The 26,508-nt window shown below is 34.7% G+C and overlaps 1 protein-coding gene across 6 annotated transcripts in view; it reads right to left on the bottom strand.

Moving 5' to 3' along the window:
• Positions 1 to 26,508, bottom strand: part of LOC128216947 (dedicator of cytokinesis protein 3-like) — a 186,104-nt gene that overhangs the window by 88,696 nt on the left and 70,900 nt on the right. For 5 of the 6 annotated variants that reach the window (XM_052923696.1, XM_052923698.1, XM_052923697.1 and 2 more), the window contains 12 exons: positions 23,612 to 23,724; positions 23,018 to 23,210; positions 20,938 to 21,041; positions 20,259 to 20,348; positions 15,728 to 15,828; positions 15,480 to 15,567; positions 11,967 to 12,022; positions 11,653 to 11,767; positions 11,343 to 11,535; positions 7,739 to 7,866; positions 1,907 to 1,939; positions 510 to 608 (listed from right to left, as the gene is read on the bottom strand). In XM_052923696.1, coding sequence (XP_052779656.1) covers positions 510 to 608; positions 1,907 to 1,939; positions 7,739 to 7,866; positions 11,343 to 11,535; positions 11,653 to 11,767; positions 11,967 to 12,022; positions 15,480 to 15,567; positions 15,728 to 15,828; positions 20,259 to 20,348; positions 20,938 to 21,041; positions 23,018 to 23,210; positions 23,612 to 23,724 — 1,313 coding nt within the window. The remainder of the gene's footprint in view (positions 1 to 509; positions 609 to 1,906; positions 1,940 to 7,738; positions 7,867 to 11,342; positions 11,536 to 11,652; positions 11,768 to 11,966; positions 12,023 to 15,479; positions 15,568 to 15,727; positions 15,829 to 20,258; positions 20,349 to 20,937; positions 21,042 to 23,017; positions 23,211 to 23,611; positions 23,725 to 26,508) is intronic. The other variant, XM_052923699.1, reaches the window with a different exon arrangement.

The following is a 26,508-nucleotide window of genomic DNA, read 5'->3' as shown; positions in this document are numbered from 1 at the left end:
AAAGTAATCATAAATGATTTTAACTACATTTCTTTGCAAGTTTCAAAATGAGGTCGTGAAAAATGTGCCCTCTTGTCGGTGAGAAATGGCTTATTTATTGCTTCGTTTAACGTTAACAATGCAAAATAACTTATACAACACGCTTCTTTTACTGTTGTATAATGTCTACTGGATGAGTAGCATGTTATTGTTATGAAAAGATAAACAGTTATACCTTTTTCGAAAGTTGAGTAAAGCGTAAATGTATCGGCCATTGAAATCACCTCGCAATATCCGGATGCATACAGTCTCCTTTATACACTGTGTCAAACCTAATTTGAATATCTTGAATAGAGTTTGGAGTTATGGCCAAAATCGAAGATTTTGTGCAATGATGATGACAATTACAAGGTAATGGCAATATCTTTAAAGAAATCTACAAAAAACATACAAGCTAAAAAAATTAAAAAAATTATTGAAATATTGAAATTTCATTATGGTTTACAGAATGTTAACTGCGAAGAACATACCATGGCATGTGGCTGCGTGCTGAGCTGAAGAATGGTGTTCATTATCACATCGAACATCGACTCAACGAGGCTTTGAATGTCCTCCTCTATCTTTACCTCCTGCAGTATACACACACACATGCATACATTCTACACATAATAAACACATACAAACACTCTATATTATACACATTACTATATTAGTTATTTGAGATCATTTTACCATATAAAAATGACAATTGCTTTTAGATAGACAAAATATTATTGCAATTATTTAATTGTTTATGTAAGCATAAATTGAATATTTGATATTTATTATACACATTACATTTAAACACCTTTAATCTGACGTCATCGGGACCCAGATAAAACTACACGTTACCAACATGTTGCATTTTGTTTGAGTATACATGTTTGTTGAATTATTGTTTAATAAATGACAAAGACAACAAACTCAACAATGATTGGTAGCGGGTCGAGTGAATAATGTGATGATAAACAAATAAATAACTGAAGTACCTACAAACTTTTGTAAATACATACCAGATATCTATGCTCTATATTGCAGAGAGAATAACAAGAGTTGTCACAGAGACAAGGCGCTCGACTATTCGGCCACATTTCATTGTAAGAATTGAATAGTTTTGGCGAAACATGTATGGATCACTGTATTACGTCTCAAATCAATAAATCAAGTAGTTTGTGAGATATTAACCTATATGTGCTTACATGCAAAACCTTGACCAAGGTCGAATAATAAAGGGGAAAAATTTATATTACATGCAAGATAGAGTTATCTAACTTGATTAATTTAAGTTGAATGGCTGGGAGTCCTTGTCTAAAGTTTCAATGTAATACATGTTGTATTTGCTGAGATATTAACATAAATGTGGTTACAATGTGGCAAAACCTTAACCAGAATTTCTATTTCGAATAAAAAGGGCCATTATTTGAATTTAAGGCAAAATAGAGTTTTCTTACTTGGTTAATAAGTAGATTGATTGGTTGAGTACCATTGTATAAACCCTCAATGCAATACATCAAGTAGTTGCTGAGATATTAACCTCTGAGATATTAATCTATGTGTGCTTATATGCAAAACCGTAACCAGAATTTCTAAGTCAAATAATAAAGGCCAATAATTTGCATTATATTTAAATAAGTGTTATCCAACTTGATTAATTAAGAAGGTTGGAGAGTGGGAATACATATCTTAAGTTTCAATGTAATACATGATGCATTTGCTGAGATAAAGACCTAAAGGTGCTTACATGCAAAACTTTAACCAAGTAGTGACGCCAACGCTTGGGTGTGTAGTATAGCTCTCCTTAGTCTTCGATTAGTCGAGCTAAAAAGTGACACAAAAGCAGAACAGTTTATAGCATGCAATGGGTTAAAGTAAAATTTGAGTAACATACCCCAACATCAATGAGGCGATTGGAATGGAAGCTCTATAAAAGAAAAGCATAAAAGCACAAGATAAACTCACCAGCACACAAATACCAGAAATGCCATATTATCCAATTAATGCTCATTGTATGTTTGTTTTGGTAATCTTCAGAAAATATAGCAAGCGCAGGAAGGCCGCAGGCCGAGAAAGCTTGGACCATTTTCTGTAGATTGCTAAAATGTTGGAAAGTTAAACTGCAGTGTTCGTGGGGTATTCCCTAAATTGTCAGAGCAAATGAGATGGATTGATGTTTCGAATAAAAAAAATGGAAAACCACCAGAACATAAATCTTATGGTAATTTTCATTTGAAATTCAACAAATTGTTGATATTTCGAGAGCATTATCTTGGTATGTTTGCATAGTACAGAACTTTACTGGGATGACTGCATTAAGATGAACAACAAATTCGCATTTTTTGGTACTGAATTTTCTTTATTGGTCGTAAATTGGTCGAAATGCCAATAATGCTTTATTGGTTATTATGGGCATGTTAAAGGAAAAATGGTAAATGCTTGGTTTTTATTTGAACATTGTCGCATAAATATTTAAACTGAATTTGCTTGATTGGTAGTGTACTATAAAGTACTAATAAAGGAAGAAACATGCTTGATTCGTATTTGAAAATTGTCACATTGATATCTTAATTGTTTTCTGAATAATTGACATCACAATTTGAGAGCAGTTTACACATCTATCTCAAATTCTGGTTCATGAGGTAAGCTCAGGACAACGGCACCCTTAGCTGTCAATCATAGTGATTTCACGTGTGCATGTGCAGAGGGATCAGCAAGCAATGGAAAACAGACATCCGACTGAACCAAATTATGTACACCGACAAATTACTCTCTAGGAAAATAAATAATTGTATAAACTCTCAGAATTACGCTATATTATATTGAGTTCTGTAAATGGGGTATATCCTGTATTGTATTTTGCACACAAATAATGTGCGAACACCAAATAGCCATTAATGGAATAAAGCTTCAAATGAAAACAAATTTTATATCTTCTAACACTTAAGTCCGTTACAGGTACTGGTTTTTATTTTGAAATGCAATGAGCAAGCATTCCTGGTGGGGTATCGAAACCCTTAACCTCTTGGGTGAAAGGGGGAACCTTTACCACTCTCACCCTTTTCAAAGTGTCTGGTACAATTGCATTGTTATGTTTGTGCTAAGAAAAGTAAGTAATTAACAACATTGTAGCTAATTCTGCAGAGCCATGAAAATAGGGTGTTGATCATGTTCTCTTGGTTAGTAAATATGCAATCCAAGTTTAAGCTATATCTTCCCAGGCATGTATAACAAGACAGCCAATAGTTTAAGCCCGGAATTATAGATATTCTGGTTTTCCAAAGCTATTCCTCTGGTACAAACAAAATGATACTGTTTTAAGGTACACATGATACTTCAGAAACAATGGAGTCATTGGTATGTAACATAAATCGCTCGAAATTCACCTTTTATTTGTACCGGCATGGGAAAACCCAGTTATATGAATTCAGGGCTATATATATTCAATGCTCAATAATGTGAAAATAAAAAAAAAATGAGTTGACCCAGGATTGTTCTGCATGTTGCCTTTATAAATGAAGCATAAAACAGAAGAACCAGAAGTTTAACAATGGATGCAAGAGATATGGAATATGAAATACAAAGCTATAACCCTGGGATTTGTATTGTGAGTTTGACCTTGAGCCTGCATGGGCCTGCACATTACCTTAATAAGTAAAACGTGATTATGACTTTTAATTGCCCTAAATAACCACCTATTAAATGGCTGTACATGATATGGAGCAGACAGGAAACCTAGTAATCATGTGATATTATGACCTTGACTTGGACTCAACACAGTGGCAATTTTGGTTTTGGCCATTGCTTTTAGCTGTTAACATGCCTCCCAAGTTTCATTGGTATCCATCAATGATGAAAGGACAAACCTCAGGTAGGAGGTACAAATAATTGTGACATTGACTGCGACTGGTTGCATCTTGCATTTTGCCCATAAGTGTAAAATATGTCACAAACCTTACTGTTGAGGAGTTTACAACTAGTGAATACTCCATCTACAATCTGACCTTTACCAAGCAGTTCAACCAGGGAGTTTGCACATGGTCTTAATGGATCAACATAATAAACACATGCTCAGCAATGAGTGAGGACACCAGTCTCGAGGTATAAACCAGTACCTTATCAACATAGATTCTGCACAAATCACCCCATAAGGATCCACCTTTCTTGGGAGCCATCAAGTTAATAATTTTTACAAAAGGAGAGACAAACGAAAAGGCGAAAAGGCGGAAGGATCCTGCTTCCCACTGTATGTGCAATGGTTTAGTGTGTTATTATAGCAGAGAAACATTAGAAGGCATTTTCAACAACATCACTGAAATGTATGTGAAACACATGATATAAATTATCTTGAGTGGTCAACAATAAATGGTAATTTCTGAAGAGGTTAATATTGAAGCTTCAATTTCAAATGATATATCTGTATCCGAATTTCATATTTCAATAAATTATAATTACAAAAGAAATGGCCATTAATTTGTTGATTCACAATCAAATTGCATCAAAACCAAGTGTTTCACAACTTAACTAAAGATTGCTTTTTTAATAAGGGCTTCTCTTCCTGAATGTGTTGTCATAAGTGAGAAATTATCTATGATGGCCATGAAATTTGTTGTTTTGGACTGGAGACAAACAAACAAAGACCTTAAAGTTTGGCCGATTGACTCATATGCAATAGTGATATCATTCTTGGAAAATGTTACCAAAGTTTGTATTTTATGAAATTCCTAAGCCCATCCAAGCAGGGCTTCTAAATGTTTGGAACCTCAATCGATCCGGACCCGGCGCAACACCCCCCCCCCCACACACCCCCGCAAAAAAAATAATAAAAAAAATCCCCCCCCCCCTCCAAGAAAAGAGACCAGTTCAAAAGTCCGATTGTATAGAAATGTCACACATTTTCGCGATGTGTATTCTGTCAAATTTTTTTGCGATGTGGTAATTCGTAAGCGAGCTCTAGAACCATTATAGCCGAATTAGATAGAAATTGATACAAACTTAATTTCAAATGAGATTCTTATCGAGTTCTGCGGTGTTTCTAACAAGAAACGCTGCCGCTTCGGATCGGAAACTGCGGCCGGCGGGAAGCAGACGACAAAAAGTGAAACAGTATTATGATTTATTTGCTTAATGCTACTACAGTTGGTCAACATTCAACTGATAATCTTGAATAATCATATTATGTATCTCGATTAATAATCGGGGCTTCTAGCTATAAGTTTGAAATCAACAACAAATTTTTCATTACAGTGTATTAAATGACATAAGCCGCGCACTCAGCTTTCAGACTATGTAGTTAATCAAGTGTGTCGCTGTTGATATCCATAGGACTAGGTTAATTAATTTGGAATTTTAATGCTTTCGCGGATTAACAATGACAATTGTATTTATCTTAACAAGAGCTGTCAAAGAGACAGCGCGCTCGACTATTCCGCCGCTTTTCAATGTAAGGATTAAAACGTTTTGGCGAAACATGCATGGATCACTGTTAGATTAGATTTCAATGCAATACATGGTGTGCTGAGACATTAACATAAATATGGTTCCATGCAAAATTTTAACGAGAATTTCTAAGTCTAATAATAAAGGGCCATTATTTGCAAAATACAGTTATCTAACTTGGTTATTCAATTAAGTTGGGTGGTTGAATACCATTGTATAAAGTCTCAATGCGAGTTATCTTACTTGATTAAATAAGAAGGTTAAATAGATGGGAGCCTTTGTGTAAAGTTTCAATGCAATACATGATGTATTCGCTGAGGTATTGACTTAAAAGTGGTTACATGCAAAACCTTAACCAGAATTTCTAAGTCAAATAATAAAGGGCAATTATTTGCATTAAATGCAAACTAAAGTTATCTAACTTGGTTAATTTAGTAGGTTGGATAGTTGAGTACCATTGTATAAAGTCTTAATGCAATCCATCAAGTAACTGCTGAGATATTAACCTATGTGTGCTTAAACACAAAACCTTAACCAGAATTTCTAAGTCAAATAATAAAGGCCTATTATTTGCATTATATTCAAATAATTGTTATCTAACTTCATTAATTTAGTATGTAGAATAGTCGAGCTAAAAAACAATCTTAACCAGCAATGCTACTTTAATTATTGCAGTTTAAATTTAAAAATAATGAATAAACGGATACATCATGTAATGATCGACGACATAGCGGATTGCTATGTGAAAATATGGATTTATTTTAACATCTAATCAGGATAGCTGCAAGCACATAATTAACTTATAATATGTTTAATTGTGTCTTCTGTAACCTACCACTACATGTGATTGGACCGATTGCAAGCGTCTGCAACTTAACAGATCGAGTGTTCAGCGGAGCGGAAAAAGCAGCTGGTCGCATTGGTCTGATGGTAACTAGGACACTTATATTGGGGGTGGTTTTGAATGTGCGAATGACCCACGAATGTTTGTGTATTACAATTTCTACAATTTTTACTGACTTTAGTCGTTTTGGATCGAAATTATAAAAAAAATGAGAACATTTTGGACTGACACTTTTTGAAACTGAAATCGGTCTGGATTAGTCAAAATCGGTCCAGATTGGCAAATTGCCGGTTTTTAGAAGCCCTGCATCCAAGCACTCTTCAGTTATGATCGGAAACTATTTTTCAGCACAAAGTCACCATATCCTTTCAGCTCAAGGTCACCATGACCTTGACCTCAAATCAGAATGGATCATCTACTAGTCATGACCAACTGGCATACAAAGTATGAAGTTCCTGGGTGCAAGTGTTCTTTATTTATTAAGCGGAAAAAAATGTTCACCTCAAGGTCACCTTATAACAACCTTTGACTCGCAGTTCTCAAAATTCATTGGGGTCATGTACTTGTCATTACCAACCTGCATACCAATTATGAAGTTCTTAGGACCAAGTGTTCCCAATAGTTTTTGAGTGAAAACTAAGAGTGACGCATAGACGCACTGACAGACATGGTTAAATCCCTATGTCTTCCCTTGAATAGGGGGAGACATAATTACACTTTTTATTTTTCTAAAAGATCTAAAGAGTGTATGACTATAAACTACAAGTTATGAGTGACACAAGTTCAACGTATCCCAAAATGCCAATTCGGCTCATTCAAGGGCCAAAAATTTGGTTGTTCTATGTGCCAAACTTAAATCCCGGAACAATGGAAATTCCAGGAAATTGCTCATAAAAAGTACATTTTATTTGGATAATATTTAAAGCGGACCATCTTAACATGGAAATAATCAAAGTAGACATATAACAAAAGGAATATTATGATAGGACACTTTTCTGATGACCTGTATCATGTCTCTAGTGTGTAAACATGTATCAAGAATGCATAGCAGTGGAGACCTATAGATGTTTATACACCCACAAAGACAGGAAACAGATCATCAGAAAAGCGTCCTGTCATAATATCCCCTATAAATTTAATTATTGAAAGCTTATAAAACAAGACCTGTCACTGTATGTGATGGATGCTCTTGAAGTGTTACTCAAGTGTGATTCAAAGGTCATTTAGAAAGAGAAAAAATAGCAATGAAATGTGATGATCGGAATTGTTGAAAGGAATATTAATAATCAAGTGGAATATATAAAAACACTTATTATCTCTCATCGGTGTTTTAGAACACCACATGAGTCCAATGCATGGTCACTGAAATATGTCAGTGCTGTTGTTGGTCCATTCTGGAGAACGTTACAGTATAAGGGTTCTTAAATCCATGAGACTAGTTACCTGGTGTAGGGAGAAGATATGGTCCATAACGTCTGAGAGGAGCTGGATGGCAAGACAGGTCTGGTGCTTTACCTGCAAGCAGCTCTGTACCTCTACCATACACAGACCCACCAACACATTCCTAGACTCTGAAACAATCACACCATATATCATACACAGACCCACCAACACACTCTGAGACTCTGAAATAATCACACCATATACCATACACAAACCCACCAACAAACTCCTAGAATCTAAAATAATCACACCATATATCATATACAGACCCACCAACACACTCCGAGACTCTGAAACAATCACACCATATACCATACACAAACCCACCAACAAACTCCTAGAATCTAAAATAATCACACCATATATCATATACAGACCCACCAACACACTCCTAGACTCTGAAACAATCACACCATATATCACACTCAGACCCACCAACACCACTCCTAGACTCTGAAACAATCACACCATATATCACACACAGACCCACCAACACCACTCCTAGACTCTGAAACAATCACACCATATATCACACACAGACCCACCAACATACTCCGAGACTATAAAACAATCACACCATATATCACACACAGACCCACCAACAAACTCTGAGACTCTGAAATAATCACACCATATACCATACACAAACCCACCAACAAACTCCTAGAATCTAAAATAATCACACCATATATCATATACAGACCCACCAACACACTCCGAGACTCTGAAACAATCACACCATATACCATACACAAACCCACCAACAAACTCCTAGAATCTAAAATAATCACACCATATATCATATACAGACCCACCAACACACTCCTAGACTCTGAAACAATCACACCATATATCACACACAGACCCACCAACACCACTCCTAGACTCTGAAACAATCACACCATATATCACACACAGACCCACCAACACCACTCGAAGACTCTGAAACAATCACACCATATATCACACACAGACCCACCAACACACTCCTAGACTCTGAAACAATCACACCATATATCACACACAGACCCACCAACACCACTCCTAGACTCTGAAACAATCACACCATATATCACACACAGACCCACCAACACCACTCGAAGACTCTGAAATAATCACACCATATATCACACACAGACCCACCAACACACTCCTAGACTCTGAAACAATCACACCATATATCACACACAGACCCACCAACACCACTCGAAGACTCTGAAACAATCACACCATATATCACACACAGACCCACCAACACCACTCCTAGACTCTGAAACAATCACACCATATATCATACACAGACCCACCAACACCACTCCTAGACTCTGAAACAATCACACCATATATCATACACAGACCCACCAACACCACTCCTAGACTCTGAAACAATCACACCATATATCACACTCAGACCCACCAACATACTCCGAAAAAACAATCACACCATATATCACACTCAGACCCACCAACACACTCTGATACTCTAAAACAATCACACCATATATCACACTCAGACCCACCAACACACTCTGAGACTCTGAAACAATCACACCATATATCACACACAGAACAACCAACCCCACTCCTAGACTCTGAAACAATCACACCATGTATCACACTCAGACCCACCAACATACTCTGAGACTATAAAACAATCACATCATATATCACACACAGACCCACCAACATACTCCTAGACTCTGAAACAATCACACCATATATCACACACAGACCCACCAACATACTCCGAGACTATAAAACAATCACACCATATATCATACACAGACCCACCAACACACTCCTAGACTCTAAAACAATCACACCATATATCACACTCAGACCCACCAACATACTCCGAGACTATAAAACAATCACACCATATATCACACACAGACCCACCAACACACTCAGAGACTGTTGAAATGCTTAAAAACAGTGCCATTACAGTTCCTTTTAATGTACCGTAAATGACTGGGTATAAGACGATAGGGGGTATTAGACGCAGGGAAAAAAATCTGTGAAAAATCCGAGAAAAAAACTTTTAATCTATGTTTTTGGTTAAAAGACGCATAGAAAAAATGTCAAAATCGTCCGGCATTTTCAGCCACCATGTTTGTTGACAGTGACAAAAAAATGTTTTTTCGTGAAAATGGCGATGGTTATCTTTAAAACCATACAACCATACTGTCGAGAATGAAAAGTTATGTTATGCAAAAAATATTTTGACAGTGCCCAACTTTGTTTTTTATATGTAAGTTTGATTATTGTTTAATTCAATTTATTATTCAAAATAATATTGAATACCGTAATTCACAAGAGTTCGGACACCATAAATTAATTATTTTTTGTCGCTCTCCAAATACATAGAAAATTATCATTTTTACATTTTATTTACATGTTTGTTTAACCTGCCTTTTTTCTTCATGTTTGGTTTTTACCACTTATTAATTTATCCGTAGTAATCAATGGTCATAAACTTATTTATTACGCCTATAAGTGTAAATCCTTCATGAAGTTAATTAAAACACCATTTTATACATGCACTGAACTGAATAAACACATTCTATCTGCTTCAGATCAAAGAGTCACACTGTGTGACGTCACATAACTTACAGTTATACCCACGAGGATCTCGTGGAGAGCATGGACATTGCTATGCAGGATTAATGTACGATTATTGCTTCATATGGTCTATAAGTGTGGTACAAGTTTGAAAGCTTATTGGCAGATCGTTTTACAAACATGCCATGTCGATGTTTTCTTAATCCCTTGATTGCCCTTGTTGTTTGTTTAATCCTCAAATAAATATATCACACTTCCTTTTCAACAGGCAATACATCGTTTAGGATGGGTAGTAACTAATTAAATTGTCACAGTGGTGTATACCGTTAGGTAATCTAGCCAGGCATTGTAAAGATAAAAATCAATAATCTTTGTCTGTGAAACTTGGTAACTATGAAAGTTATGATTGATGTATTTGGGAAATAATTATGGGTGTCCAAATATTAAGAGTGTACGAACTCTTAGGTGAATTATCGTAACTTTAATCGAAAAATATTTTTGTTGAAATTATAAACGTCTTACGATATACCGTATCCCGATCTTCAAGTGCCGTTTTAACCCGTATATACTCGATCAATATGACGCGAGTAACATCCCTTTCTACATAAATCTAAACAAACTCTCGGCTAGAAATTGACATCAGAAAAAAAAGTTCAAAAAATTGTTACTGGGTATTATACGCAGGCATTTTTTTGCATCAAAATCTGAGGGAAAAAAGTGCGTCTAATACCCAGTCATTTACGGTAAATTAAATGCACATATTTATTGAGGCTACGCAGGCAACATATAGAGCCCATATGTTAGGACAGTTCTAACCACTGCAGCATGCTTTAAAATAACCAAAAATACCAAATACCCTAAACCATATGCTTTGTTCCATATAGGATCGTATGCACTTTATTTCTACATAACAATGCCAGCCCAGAAATAGGCTAACCCTGGCTCCAGACACATGATTCCAACAACCAGTCATCTGATAACTTTAATGGATGACAGTCAATAAGCACTCAGTAAGAGTGGGTGTTAATTAATAATGTCTCACCATCACATGAGAACAGCCTGGTGGCCACAGTTCTGCGGAGCAGTTCTAGCTTCACCTTGGTGATTTCGTCCGGGAGGGCATTGACAGGGGGCATGTGTTGAAGGGCAAGGTTTATCAGGCCTGCTAGCTCTCCATCCCCGAGCACCTCAAGCAGTGGATCGTACATCAGGTGCAGATGACTCAGAATGTTGAGCTGCACACACAAAACATTTAGCCAGTCACACAAAACACACTTTCCATGCAAACCTTTAAATGAATCACAAAGAAAATCATCTTTCAAAGTCTTAGAAAATGGTTTTACATTATTTACCTGGTAGCACTGTATTGAATTGTGCGACAAAGCAAGCAGGTTTCCTATGGCAACAAAGAAGTCATGTAGATTGTCCCTAAAGAGTTTGGCATCCTGTGACCCACTTGAGAACTTGCTGTCATAGAAACAACACATAATTTATAAAACAAAATGAGTTGGCAGTACCTTAAGAGGGTACAAATATTTCGTAACAAGAATTTACACATTACACCATTCATCTTGTTTTCTGGAAGCCTTGATTTCCATATTGTATATGTATATATCAATGTGAGTGACAATTTCAAGATTTTCCATGTAATAACAAACATACTCACTTCTTCTCCTGTAATTTCCTTGATCTTACAATGAAGTGGAAGATGAAATCCATTACCTGGAAGAAAAAGTACAAATACACTGCACTAATTTTAATGAAACAAAGATTTACCTTTCATGAGCCATTTAACGCTCCTAACTTCACTTAAGTCTATACTGTTAGTGTGAAAGTGATCCTTGGAAAGCACGAAAATATGGTGAAGATTCGCTTTTTGACCAAGTGCTATGAAGGTTTGGTGGAATATGTGACCTCCAGAGTGTACAAAGGGTTTTCCAATACTTAGAAGTTGATCAATTCAGCAGTTTTAGAACAAGATACACATTATTATCCTGATGTGCAGTAGTTTCTGGCATTTTTAGTCAGCCACGCCCCATTCTTCTGAGTAATGTGCCCTTGGAAGTGATAAGCTTTAGTACATATTGGACTTTGTGGACATTTTACTATAATATCTGGTCACCTGATCAGCCAAAATGGCTGCCGATATTAGCTAAATAAAGGAGATGGATGTCTTGTTGATGTGACCATGTTGCTTTTTCTAAAGTAGGATATAGAGGTTATTTGTATATTTCAGTGTAAGATCGTGTTTTATTTCACGAGTGTCTTAAAATATGATCTTACACTGAAATCAACTAATTTTCTGTTTCTGTTATGCTTATTTTTGGAGTTTCATTAATATTTTAATTTATTTTTTAATTATCTTCATTTTAGAAAAGATAGTTATAAACGCCGCTAACTGTTGGACACCCCTTAAGCAAAATTATAGCTGATGATGTAGCTGTCAATTTTCTTTTTACGGTTTGCTGAGAAAAAGTTCTCTGATATTCATTCTAATAGTTTATTATTTGCTTGTTTTTTAGTGCAAAGATTTTATGAATATAAATCAATGAAGTTTAATTAGTGCATTTATGTTCCAAAAAATAATGAAAGCACATTTATATTAAACAGGGCATAGATACATAACCTAATTACTATGCCGCAATGTATTGAATGAAAATTTGAAAGGTCGAACATTTTAGCAAAATAGTGAACGGATTATCATTGGATATAAAACATTTTTCTTAGTATAAGAGTGTGTTTTATGATACATGGATATTCAGTCATCTATCTGATTCAGGGAAGTCCAGGGAAGTATGTATAACGTATAACAAGGACAAACAGTTACAAAATATATTTGAATGATGATATAACATTCCTTTTATGTTCGAGCAGTTGTTTTTGGTTGTAATTTGTTTGATATGACAGCAACTGTTAGAACATTCAGCTTCAAAGTTCAAAAAAACATTTGAAAAACAGGATTACAATTTTTCTAATAACGGTATGTTGCTTATTTCCAAATAAACCTTTATAAACTTATGTTACTTTTTTTTTTTAATTTCAAATTAATTTTTTGGGGCAACATTTTTTGGTTCAAAGTGAAGTGTTTTGTTCTGATCAAGGGGAAGTAACTACAATGGATTTTAAAATTAGTATTGAAAAATGATATTTTCACTCCTTATTTTGGCATTGAAAATATCAAATTGATTTCACTGATAAAACTCCATATTTCATCGAAATGCATGAAAGCAATAGAGGATATCTGATTATTTCAATGTAAGATCCTATTTTATTTTACGAGTGTCATAGAAAAACATGTTTTCACGAGTGGCAAAGCTATAAGTGAAAATATAGATTTTCTATGATCAAGAGTAAAATAAAATATGATCTTAAACTGATTAAACAAATTTTCTGTTTCTTTTATGCTTATTTTCCGACTTTTATAGAATTTGAATTTATTTTCTGAATTACCCCCTTTTTGAAAAGGGTGTTATTTATGCCGTTACCCATACAAAATTATAGCTGTCAATTTTCTTTTTCTGGTTTGTTGAGAAAGAGTTCTCTGATATTATGTTTTATAGTTTATAATTCGCTCGTTTTCTAGTGCAAAGATTTTATGAACAGTTATCAATGAAGTTTTATGAGTGCTTCCATGTTCCAAAAACATTTTTATTTTAAGCGTGGTATGAATACATAACCTAATTACTATGTCGCCATTTATTGAATGAAAATTTGAAAGGTCAAATGTGTGCGGATAATCATTGGATATAAAACATTTTTCTTAGTTAAATAGTGTGTTTCATGATACATGGATATTCAGCCATCTTACAGTCAGAGACCAGTCTGTTTTGCTTGAAGACAGGTCGATTTCCAGGTAATAATGAGGACCACGCTAGTTTGTTGACAAATTTTGAGGCATGGGTGGGGTAAAAATAATCATTAAATCTGTAAATTGTTGTGTGAATTTTCTGGGAAGTTAGTATTATGTATTACAACAAAAAACAGTTCAAAATACATTTGAACGATGATATAACATTCTTTTTATGTTCAAACAGTTGTTTTTGTCTGTAACTTGTTTGGTATGAAAGCAAATGTTCGAATATTCAGCTTCAAGATAAAAACAAAACAGGATAACCATTTTTCTAATAAACGGTACCGGTAAGTTGTCAATTTCCGAGTATATCTTTATTTAAACTTCTGTAACATTTCTTTAAATTTCAAATATTTTGTTTGCAATCATTTTCTGTTGCAAAAGTAAAGTGTTCTGTTTTGATAAAGGGAAAGTTACTGCAATGGATTTTAAAAGAAGTTCTGAAAGTTGATATTTTCACTCCTTATTTTGTTGTTATTTTACTGATAAAACTCCATATTTCATTTTTCAAAGAAATCTTCTTCTTTTTTAAAACATTTCTAAACACACTCTCAAATTTAAATATCAATCTTCAACGTTTTTACATGTTTGTTGTTCATGCAGGCCCACATTGATATGAAAAGATGATAAAATAAACTTCATTATAAGATCCAATGTCAGAGTGGATTGAAAATCTAAAGGTATGGATACCTTTTGTTAAGATGCTACCATAGATTTTGTAACAAACATTATAAATAAAAGTGCAAAACACGCAGATAACATGTTTAACAAAACCTTGATGTGATTAGATATTTCCATTTCCACAGCTTTCTTAGGGTCATTGGGCAGAAGTTGAGTAAGGGAAAACCATGAAATGCCCTAAATTTTATGTTTTGTGACCATGTTGTTGGTATCCAGCACCAGATATGTGTGAAGGAAGTTAATGGTGGGTAGTGGCGGTAACAGTGTGCCAGTATTTCTTCATGGGATCAGAGATATGGCCTCCACCATGTTAGACAGGTGTCAGTGAGTGTCATATATAAAGTATATATCATAGTAAAATATCATAGAGGAGGACCTTCAATAGGCTAGTTAGGGGGAAGTTGTTCATTAACAGATGGCCCAAATCAGTTTATTTAATATAATTTCTGAATTGTTGTCATATTAGTGTGTAACTTGCTCTTTGATTGATGCTTTAGCACTATTATGCCCAAGTCAATTGTAACCCCCCCCCCCCCCAGCAGGGCTAAAATATTACCGGGATTGACTGGACCAAAAATCAAAGTCCCCACTATTCCCCTACATAGAAAGAAGTAGTTATTATTCCACAATTATAATTTGGTGTTGTACCTCAAAACTCTGTATAAGTTGCAAGTTTTGTTTACTTGGGAGCTTGCAGGCATCTTCTATCAGATCTTTAAAACATCGACACAGAGGTCTGCAAAAAATTCATTCATATCAACAATTTACCAAAATATACTGCTGTAATGCAACAATCTTTAACCGATAATGGAGAGAAAAAACACAAAACTCATGAAATCAATGGGACGTCAACAAAGTACAGTTTTGGGAAATCAAAAGATCATGTGACTACTTACTCGTGTACAAGGAGAGCAGAGAATGTGTCTGTGACATAGGATTCCAAGACAGGCTTAAACATCTTGAACCTCTCATGGTGTATCAGTGTGAAAATATAGATCTACAAACAAAATAGAAAGGTGTTGGAAAATCATTTTGATTATGCTAGTAAGCCTATAACAGAACTACACAATTTTTCACTTGAATCAATAAGGATGCTACTTCATTAAAATCTTATTTCTATGTGTCTGACCTTACATAAAATTATTGTTGGCAGGTTTGCCTCTTCCAAAGATTATTATGACTTGTGTACTGTATGGATTTTATGTTATTTTTTGACTAGCTAAAATCAAAAAAGACCTGTAGCCAAAAATATTGCTGGAAGCGATTGATGCTCCCCATACGCCCATTTTCTATGAAAGTCAGAAAATGTAATACAATGTGCTGGTAGAAGGTAAATGGTTGTAGGATTATTTTACAAAATTTGGAAAACATCATAATGTGGAAAGATATGGGCAGAGTTGAGTTTCAAGGGAGATAAATTTAAAAAAATGCAGGGCAGTCCATTATGTATGTATGTATTTATTTAGACCTTGTGGTCAAGGATAACCCATGAAAGTGCAAGCACTTATTTCCAACAGGGTTCCTTTGTTTTTGCTGAAGGGACAGCACGCGGAAGATCCAGTGGTGGGATACAAGGAAGTCTGGGTGGGATACCATAGCTCTTTTTCGAAGAGACCCCTTGGTTCTCTTACGTGCTTGGTGTAAAGCATAGATACACGGGGTACAACTTTCCTGGGTTAAACCAGTACTGTGTACAGCACCTTTCCAAGCACTAATGCCAACGCCAGGCAAGGGAGCTACTTGTACCAACTTTTAACGTCTTTCGGTATGACGCGGCCCAGGATCGAACCCAGAACCGCCTGCTCCGTAGGTGGATCCCTTAACCACTAGGCCATGGAGACGGTTTATGGTTCTTTCATTATGCACTTTCTCATACTGCGATCTATTTATATTAATTTTCAAGTTTAATTTAAATCCATTACTACTTTCCAAAATACTGCCCCGGCCAAGTACACATTATTGAAAAAAATATCAGGTAAAATGGAAATATTAACAAAAAATGTAGGGCAGTGTCATGGTCCTTTGGCACCACACTTTCTCTCATTGCCATCTATCTATATTTAAAGTTTCATTTCAATCCCTTTAGTATTTTCCAAGATATTGCCCGGACAAGCGACAATTATGAAAATAAGGTTAAGGTGAAATAACTTCAATACTATGCATAATAAAATTATGGTTCCTGTGCACTTTTTTTTCTCATTGCCAAATATCTACCAATATACCAAGTTTTATTTCAATCCCATCAGTAGAATAAAGTTATCATCCGGACAAGTGTGTGCAAAACAACAACTATGAAAAAATGATTTAGGGGAGATAACTTATTAAATATGCATGATAGGATCGTGGTTCTTGTGCACTGCACTTTCTCTTATTGCCATCTATCTATATACCAAATTTGAATTTAATCCCATGGGTACTTTTGAAGTTATGATCCCGTAATTATGAATAAAGGGTGTCAAGGGAAAATTACTATAATTCCATCAGTAGTTTTGAAGTTATTCTTCGGACAAAGGTGTGACGGAACGACAGAAGGACGGACAGAGGGACAAAGCGGGGAGCATAAGAAACATTTTATTTGGTGAAGGTTAGCTGAAATGTGTTTTAATAGGTAAATATTTATCCAATTACTGTGAAATCATTAATGTTCGTGGGCATGAAATTTCGTGGTTTGCCGAAAAAAAACAATTTCGTGGGTACTTGAATTCGTGGATTTTCATTTTTGAAAAAAAACAAATCGAAGATGCGATCGTCCTTGATCGTCTGCATAATATCCACGCGCTGGCCCAAAATTTCCGTCTTCTACGTCACTCGGTTTATGACACTCGCTAATGTGGTACGACATGCCAATTAGTGCATATACCCATGTCACTTATCGATTTAATTGGGAATAAAGGTTATAAAAGAAGATGTACCCTGATCATAAATACAGATAGGGGAAGCCATTGAATGCCAATTAATAATTTTGCAAACTGTGAAAACACCGAAAAGGTGCGTATATTGTCACGTCCGGTGCATAGTAACCTTTAATGTACTAGTAATCGATTAATTATGTCATTAAATAAAAAAATCGAGTACAGACACTCATCACGCACATCTTATAAACTTGGAGATTTTCATTAACAGCACACGTTTAAACACGTGCTTATAACTGTCATTTGCTGCATAAAACACATTTAATTGATTTGGTTCATTATTTGTTAAAGGCAGTTATAATATATTAACAGAATAATGATCGTAAGTTATACAGTGAGACAGGTTTTAACACTGTATACTGCGACCTCTGTAAATAATATACTAGAGTACTATGTACGTAACAAGGCAACTGAAAAAGTGAATAAAGGGTTTATATTTCGTGGGATCTTGAATTCGTGGATCACCCAACCCACAAAAACCACGAACATTAATGCCCCACGAACATTAATGATTTTACAGTATGACTGTTCACCAAATAAATTGCTTGCATGTGCAAATTAACCAAAAGATAACCTGCTGATAAAGTATCCAGTTTTATACAGTTTGCCCCTGGAGATTTTTTCATAAAGACTTTGATAATGAGGAAACTAACTCTTTGCTCAGTTTAAAATTGCCCCAGCATAAAAAACATATCCACATTTATAGTAAGTATGAAGACCTGGACAAGCCTTACCAGCATGCTTTGTGAATTAATCATTTTGTCCAACCCCTGTGAGTTCAGGTATATTAATGTCAAATTAGCACATGATCCATGAGCAAATAAAATCCATCTGCCCACTTAACCCTTTACTTCATGTAAACCTAAGCCATTTCAGGCTGCCAGTTCATGGCTTATCAGTTCATATCAATACCCCTACTTCATAGGAGATTATTGATATTATTGGAATTTTAACCCTAATGTATTACAAACCTATTTTCTTAGTATTTCTTTTGGTTTAATCAATAAGTCATCAATGTAAAGTTTATAGAGAATTAAATTTCCAATCCAGTCATATAAATTTTATTTTGTTATCTAAATTATTTCCGCATGATATTCATAAACAAACAGAAAAATATGTCAAATTTGATGAAAATTAATTTTTATTACACTTTTATTTATCAAACATAACACGAAATATTATATAAACAACATATTTTTATAATTCATTTAATGCAACCTGAATTGAAACAAAGATGGACAGAATTAAAAAATAGTTCACAACAAAGAAGCACGGTATATTTATATATATGATACAGAAGAAAAAAAAAGTTGATCAACAGTCACTGTACTTATAACTTTCGGTTATTTAACACTACAATGAACAAATAAAGTTATTATTCAACTACTACATGAGGCCTGCATGCTATTGTTTACTAAATTTATATCGTTTATTGCATGTCCATGTATTGTCATTTGGGTTTGATTTTAAAAATCCTCATTGCTCGTATCCTTGTGTGCGTGACGCCGGGCCCGAGGTCTGAATTCTCGACGTCGTACTCAATGTCTCAAACTCATTTTAATTGAAGCCAGAATGTTCCGATTCATCAGACAAACACTGAAATATAAATGACATTATTCAGGAATGTTGTTTTAAACTGAAGTTAACAAGGGCAGAAATTAGCTCTACATTGCATTCTTGTGTATTCGAAAACACGTGTTTCAACAGCTGATCGATGTTAATTTGGGTCATGTCAAAGTTTAACAATAGGGATAGTCATTATTTTATAACACATTTGTACTTACTTTCAATTTGTAGAAGCAGATGCGCATTTTTATGACCGGATTAGCGAAACAGAAGTGACACATATGTCCCATATAATGATTTATGGCCTTTGTTTATACAAGCCAGATGATTTTTTGTTTATCCAACATGGCCGACATTTTGACACGTTTTCGAACCATGACCTGTGACGTCAGGCGCGTGATCAATAAAATATAGTTGTATTATTGGTAGTTAATTATAACTTGCAGTATTGTGTAAATTTCCACGAGGAAAACGAGACAGGAATGCCCACAAACCTGCGCAGTCAACGTTTTACGCATCTTTGATACCAGTGACCTTATTTTGCGATTTTCCGAAATTCTTTAAATAGTAACATAGTGTTTTTTTTAGTGCATTGTATTTATCGATGTTTATACTTCATGAATATGAATTTATAGCGCATAAACAAGCATCAGGTATGAAAATAAATGCCCCTACATTACGAATACGTAGGATTACGTATCTATGAAGCTATGGATAAAACGTTAAGATCCGTATCTATGAAGCTATGGATAGATAAGTAAAATTGCGTATCTATGAAGTAAAGGGTTAATAAATCTTGTTTATCTTATGAAATTGCCCCCACCCCCCAATAATTTGCCTTAGAAGAAGTATTTGTTGTTTTCTATGAAAGCTGGCTTGGTTTATCATTGATCATGATAGGGAGCCTATGAAGTGTAGCTAGGTGAGGCTAGGACATGTGAGTTCTTACAAGCGCCCTGAAGATCTGAGCTGAGCAGTCTTTCTTGGCATCCTCATCCATCATCATGTCGAACAGTGCGTCAAGAATGTCATGGAGAAACTGCAATATTACAGTAATCAACACACTCAGTACAATATGGCCTCTTAAATGATCTCAAAAGGTCCTACAAAAAGTTTAAGGAATTCCACCCATAACGCCTTGGAACTAGAGCTGCAATAGTTGTTAATTCTGGAATGCATGTACATTTTCTCACCATGCATTACACATTTTGAAGAAATTCTGCCTTTGTATGGCGCTCCAAATCAACAATGTGTAAATGGTTGAAGTAATTTCCCAACACCAAAATTTTATTTTATGAAAACCATGTACTGTGAAATCATGTTCCTGGGAATGAAACCTATCACATTCTACGCTGCTTACAGAGTTTGATTGAAAGTTTAGTTTCTTAAAACAATTCTACAAACCGTTAAAAAAAAACCCGCCTCCTGGTGGAAAAATTGTCAAAACATTATGTTGGAAACAAGTTTGTTGAAGTGTTTGAGAAAACTAATCATCACCCTCAGAATCTTCCTGTGAAGTTATTGCCTCAGATGACATCACATATTTGTAAAGGATTACTTGTACTGGGAGGGTACAATGTATGCTCCAATTCTTGGTTAAAATAAGGAATTAAAACACAAATACTAGCCTTGACAATCTCCGCTCCCTCTATTGTACACAAGACCTCAAGGTTTTCACTGAGTCTGGGTCGGAACTCCTGTCCCCGCCAGTTGAGGATACTCGGCAAGTGACCTGACATGTTGGAAGAGTCATGTATAATATCATTACAATACAGTAGTACATTAAAACAATGCAAACATATTTGTTTCTTTATTAATTCAGATCTTCCTTATATTTGTCAGAAATTGTAAATGCAAATGACCCCAAAATTAAGAAGTTAAAGACTACTGGTTTGAAGCACTGGGTGAATTCAGTTTGATCATGGATCTTTAAAGGCCTATATCTAAAAGTACTTATCTCTTATGAATGCTTTGTCTTAAATAAACAAAAATAAACATATATCAAACACTTGACTTTTTAGCAAGTGTAAATGTAAACTCTCTTTTAAAGTATAAATTATAATTTGTCATAACCATTCTTTTCAGCAATTTGTTTTAATCAATACATTGGATTAAGCTCCATTTTGAGGCAGACTTAAGTTAGGCCACAACAAATTGATCATTTGTTCTTCGGATTTTGCCCCAAAAAAGTAGGAGCGAGTGAGCGAGCCCCAAAAAAGTAGGAGCGAGTGAGCGAAAAAAAAAATCCTTTCTTTTAAATTTAAGGCAAATCAGAGGCCAGCGCAAAGAAAAAAAAATTAAAAAATGTATATTTCTTACTAAATTTATCATACAATCATGTCTAGAAATGCTCTTTAATTGCCAAAAAGGTTCTCAGTTATAAATGAAAAGGTTTTGATAGTATCACATGAAAATCTGTCTCAATATTTAACAAATGGCAATAAGATCCAGTGCTTTACTATTAACTTTCATTGCATCAGCAATTTAAACATGGATATATATTGTAAAGACAGCATTCCTCACAGTAACGTGCAATTATTCCAGGACCAAAAAGAACAGCTATTGTATTCATTCCGTACTATTCTAACTAACTATCACAAAAAAACCCATTTTAGACTGGTAATAGTAATTCATCATTCAAGCATTTCCAAATAATTGGTCAGGTCTAAATTTGAACCTCTTGAAGCACATGATAAAATTGTAGTGACTTTGACATGCAGAAGATCAAAAATGTAAATGACACAGAGAACATTTCTAAAAAAAGACACTGTGGATTGAATTGTGGGACAATATAAATGAAGCAGTATAAAACAAATCTGCAAATGTGGCACTGGTCATTATATTAAGTGCATGTGGTGGATTAAATATGAATCCATTTCAATACCTCGTTTCAATACCTCGACTTGACCATTGACCTATGGTTTAAAGACCTTGAAAAAGAATAAAATGACAGCCTCAATAGCTTCAATGCCCATAAGAAAAAGGCCCCTTTAACAACAGGCCACTTTATGACTTATCAATCAAGGAAAATAAGTGTGATAAGAACAAAGAATTGAGAAAATTAAAACAGTCATTTTACTTTTAAAAATTTATATTTTCTGATTTTACTGATGTAATTATAAAACTATGTGTAAAAACAGAGTGTTTCTAAAACATTTACAAGTCCTACTTTTTTATCTGTTGATAACACTTATGAGTATATGAATACTGAGAAATGCATTTTAGAATTTAATGAATTCAAGAATGAAAACAAGTTCAATGGTTGTAGGTTGTGTGTCCGTGTATTTGAATATAAGTTTTGCACTCAAAATCTGCTTTAGTTAATATTTTACACTAAATTTTGAGTACAAAACAATGAATTACTTTAAACACACATAAATAATTCTTTCCTTCGACGCTGTGAAACTGCTGTTGTTTACTGAAGACTATAATTCATTGACTATGGCAATGATTTTCACTTAAACGTGTATTTTACATTACAAAAAATGAAAGTAAACTGAAAATCAATACCGGAAATGAATAACAATGGTGCCTCCTGCAAAATATTCCCGACAAAAAAGACTGTCAATGAAAACAGCAGTTTTTCGAATTTTAGGTGTGGCAAATCCCACAAACAAATGATCAATTTGTTGTGGCCTTATCATAATATTTATAAATGAAAAGAAGGAAAAAAGTTCCCTTTTCATTATTCATATAATATCAATGTACCATTTTGTGTAAATTTTCCTGAACACAATAGGGTTTCTACTGTCAGAGATTCACGCTCATTGGCCTTGAATTGTATGTTTCTTGGAATGAGGTTGATTGGCTTGGGGTCGTTTAGATCGTCCAATAGGAAAGGGTTCTTGAAGTACTTGGTCTTGTCAAAACTGCGCATGTCACTCCTCTGTTTCTCATTTATCTACAATACATTCAGGAATAAAGATTTAAGTACATCCCAAGTAAGACAATAGCTGTGTTGGTTTGATAGAGACTGTTCATTGGCAGTAAAGGCATATGACAATAGCGGTGTTGGTTTGATTGTAAGTGACCATCCGCAGTAAAGGCATATGACCACCCTGCCAAGTTTGAGGACTGTATGCCCAAGCATACAGTAGCTTTCAATTTCACAAGTGTTAGTGTTGAAGGGGACATGGTTTGTTCTACCAGTAGGTAAACATGTGCAAAGAAATATAGCCCTGCTTCTTACAACCCAGGCTAATTGGATAGAATTCATGGTAGCCTAGAAATGATTGTATTATCTAGGCATGGATATTAATATTAAAATATAAACAACATCAGCAATTGTCGAAAACAACATACCGGGTAGACACAGAGAGAATGTATCCCGTCCTTGATGACAATCTGCGATGAATTGGTCACCCGAAAAAAAGCAAACCCATATGGTTCTCGTTTCTCCTTCTTGCTGTGAGACACTGAAACAAAGCAACAGTCATCATTGTAGAATATTGTGTCTTTTAATAATACAGAATTAACTACAGTGACAACCTGAGTAGCTCTAAATGACTTAACTATGACCTCTTTGGAAGCACAAGGTGCAATCATGACACATTCAACCAATAATATACAAGATAAATTATTTCATTTAAAGAATAGTATTTTATATAAATAGAATGTATGTGGAAAAACAACAATTATTAAAAATAGAGTTATGGGCATAGCTTTACATATGTAAAGTATCTCTGGCAAACACTAACTAAATTTCATTTGAATATCTGAAATGGTTTTTGAACTGTGGCCTAGACTAAAATTTGACGATGATGACGGCCACTTAATAATTTTGTTCTCAGAAAATCAGACCAGCTTAAAGTAGTTCCATTCTACTGTCAACAACTTCCTACAATGGTGATAATGCAGTTATTCATGCAAACACTCTATACATAATATTTGCAGGAAATATCTTATCAATAACTTGCTCTGTTTTGATTTTGGTCTTCAGGTCCAACCCATCCCCTGGTTCCCTGCGGGGGGATCCATATCCCCTGGATTTTTTTGTTTAAAACTAGCTCAAGGCTGACAGTGGAAAGCATCCATAATAATATGAGTGTGAAATTCCATGATGGATCATGATGAGAGTGTGTTTTTATTCTTTTATCATAAATGTACATAATGCGCTTAATTTCACTGCACAAAAATCCCCTGATTGAATATCAAAATCCCCTGGAATTCAGACTAAAATCCTGGAATATTGCATGTATGATGGAAGCATGTTCAAAAGACATGAAAACTGAGTTAAAATGGTGGATTGATTATATCTTACATTTACCAAATACTGTCTGAAGTCCATCAGTTCCAGGAAGGTTTTGGAGAGATTTTAGCACTTAATATAATTTATAAGAATTCGTAGGATTCAAATATATACTTTGACTTTCTAGATAAGTCTAATCTAATTTAATAATTTTATTCCATTCAAAAATAATTATATCTTGTCTAAAATGTAATTTCAACTTAAAAAAACAAAAACACCCAGTCAGTTGAATCAACCTTATAATTTAGCAACAAACAAGCATTTTCAGTGAAAAGATATCCCCCGCCAATGATGGCTTGTTTGTGCTTGATGGCTTGTTTGTGCTTAAAGGTTAAAAAAAATCTCAGAAGGAATAAGATAAGCACATTGGTTTTACTGAGAAACGGCTGCAAACAATGATTTTTTAATAAATCAAGGGCAATAACTCTTAGGAAAATTGACCAATCCAAAAGAAAAATAGACAGGCATAATCACAGTATGTTGGTTCTTATTTATTCCAAGTGTCATGAAATTTTACCAGCTAGTTGCATAGAAAAGGCTGCAAACATGGATCTTTTAATAAATCAAGGGCAAATAACTCATATAGAAAGTACACATTCCAAAATATAAATAAACAGGCATCATCGCAGTATGTTGGTTCATATTTATTTCAAGTTTCAAGAATTTCTACCACCTAGTTACTGAGAAATGGCTGTAAATGAGAGTTTTTCAAAAAATCAAGGGCAATAACTCCAAGTACAATTGACCAAGCCAAAAAAAAATGAACAGGCATCATCCCAGTATAGTAATTCATATTTATTTTAAGTTTCATAAAATTCTGCCAGCTAGTGACTGAGAAATGGCTGTGACTGTGCATTTTTCAAAAAATCAAGGGCAATAACTCCAAGGACAATTGACCAATCAATTTTTTTTTTGGACGGGCATCATTCCAGTATAGTGGTTCATATTTATTTTAAGTTTCATGAAATTATACTAGTTACTGAGAAAACGCAGGTGACGGACGGACGGAAGGACGGATGGAAGGAAAGACGGACGGACGGAAGGACGGACGGACGGACAACGCCATTTCAATATCCCCCTCCCTATTTCATAGGCGGGGGATAAAAAGTCAATACAGCGCTACTCAAGGATTTCTCATTTTTAGAATGTCTGGAAAGTTATGGCATTAGTCCATTCACCCGCCTATAGGACACTCTTTTATTATTTTGATATTTCATATGCATCTTTGTAACAGAGTCTGCCAAAGTTAAAAAAAAACTTCAAAAAACTCATTGACGGCCATTTAGGTGGACTATCTTTAGACCCATCAGTATTTCTTATTTTAAGTCATATCTTTAAATGTCAGTTCCGTTATAGGAGAAAGTATTCTCAAACAACAAGTGCTTTATTTACATCCCAAATTCCAGAACAGGGTGATTTCACTGGTTTAATATTCTATTCACCTTGGACCTTACTGCCCTTCTGTTTATTACAGAAACATTACCACAGAAGTTTTGTACTTTTTTTACAAGCACGCATTTTTTTAGTGAAATTTGATGGATTTTTTCCTTCAAAAATATACCTTTAATGATTTTTGCGTGTTTGTTATTATTTTGCTACAGATCAAAGTATAGTGTTTATTTAAATATTATGCAATGCATGTACCATATTAGAAAAATAAAGTTTGGCTCAGAAATGAGAACCACTGGTATTCCTGCACCTTCAATTTTATTCTGTGTTATCATCAAACCATATCAGTAATGCATAATACATATACTACACAGAACATTTATAAATATTTAATAATATTGCAAATAAAAATTTCAGATTCCTCAGATGCAGCGTACCATGAAATTTCTGTTCCTGTGAGGCAACGAGGGCGTCCTCATGGTGGAGGCATTGGTTCCCATTGAGCCAATGGTCGAGGACAGTATGAGGACGCTAAATATAAACCTGACTGACAGTCCTGTGT

This window comes from Mya arenaria, chromosome 14, assembly GCF_026914265.1.
Source record: "Mya arenaria isolate MELC-2E11 chromosome 14, ASM2691426v1".
In the NCBI taxonomy this organism is placed as follows: domain Eukaryota; kingdom Metazoa; phylum Mollusca; class Bivalvia; order Myida; family Myidae; genus Mya; species Mya arenaria.
This window is presented reverse-complemented; position numbering and strand designations above follow the sequence as displayed.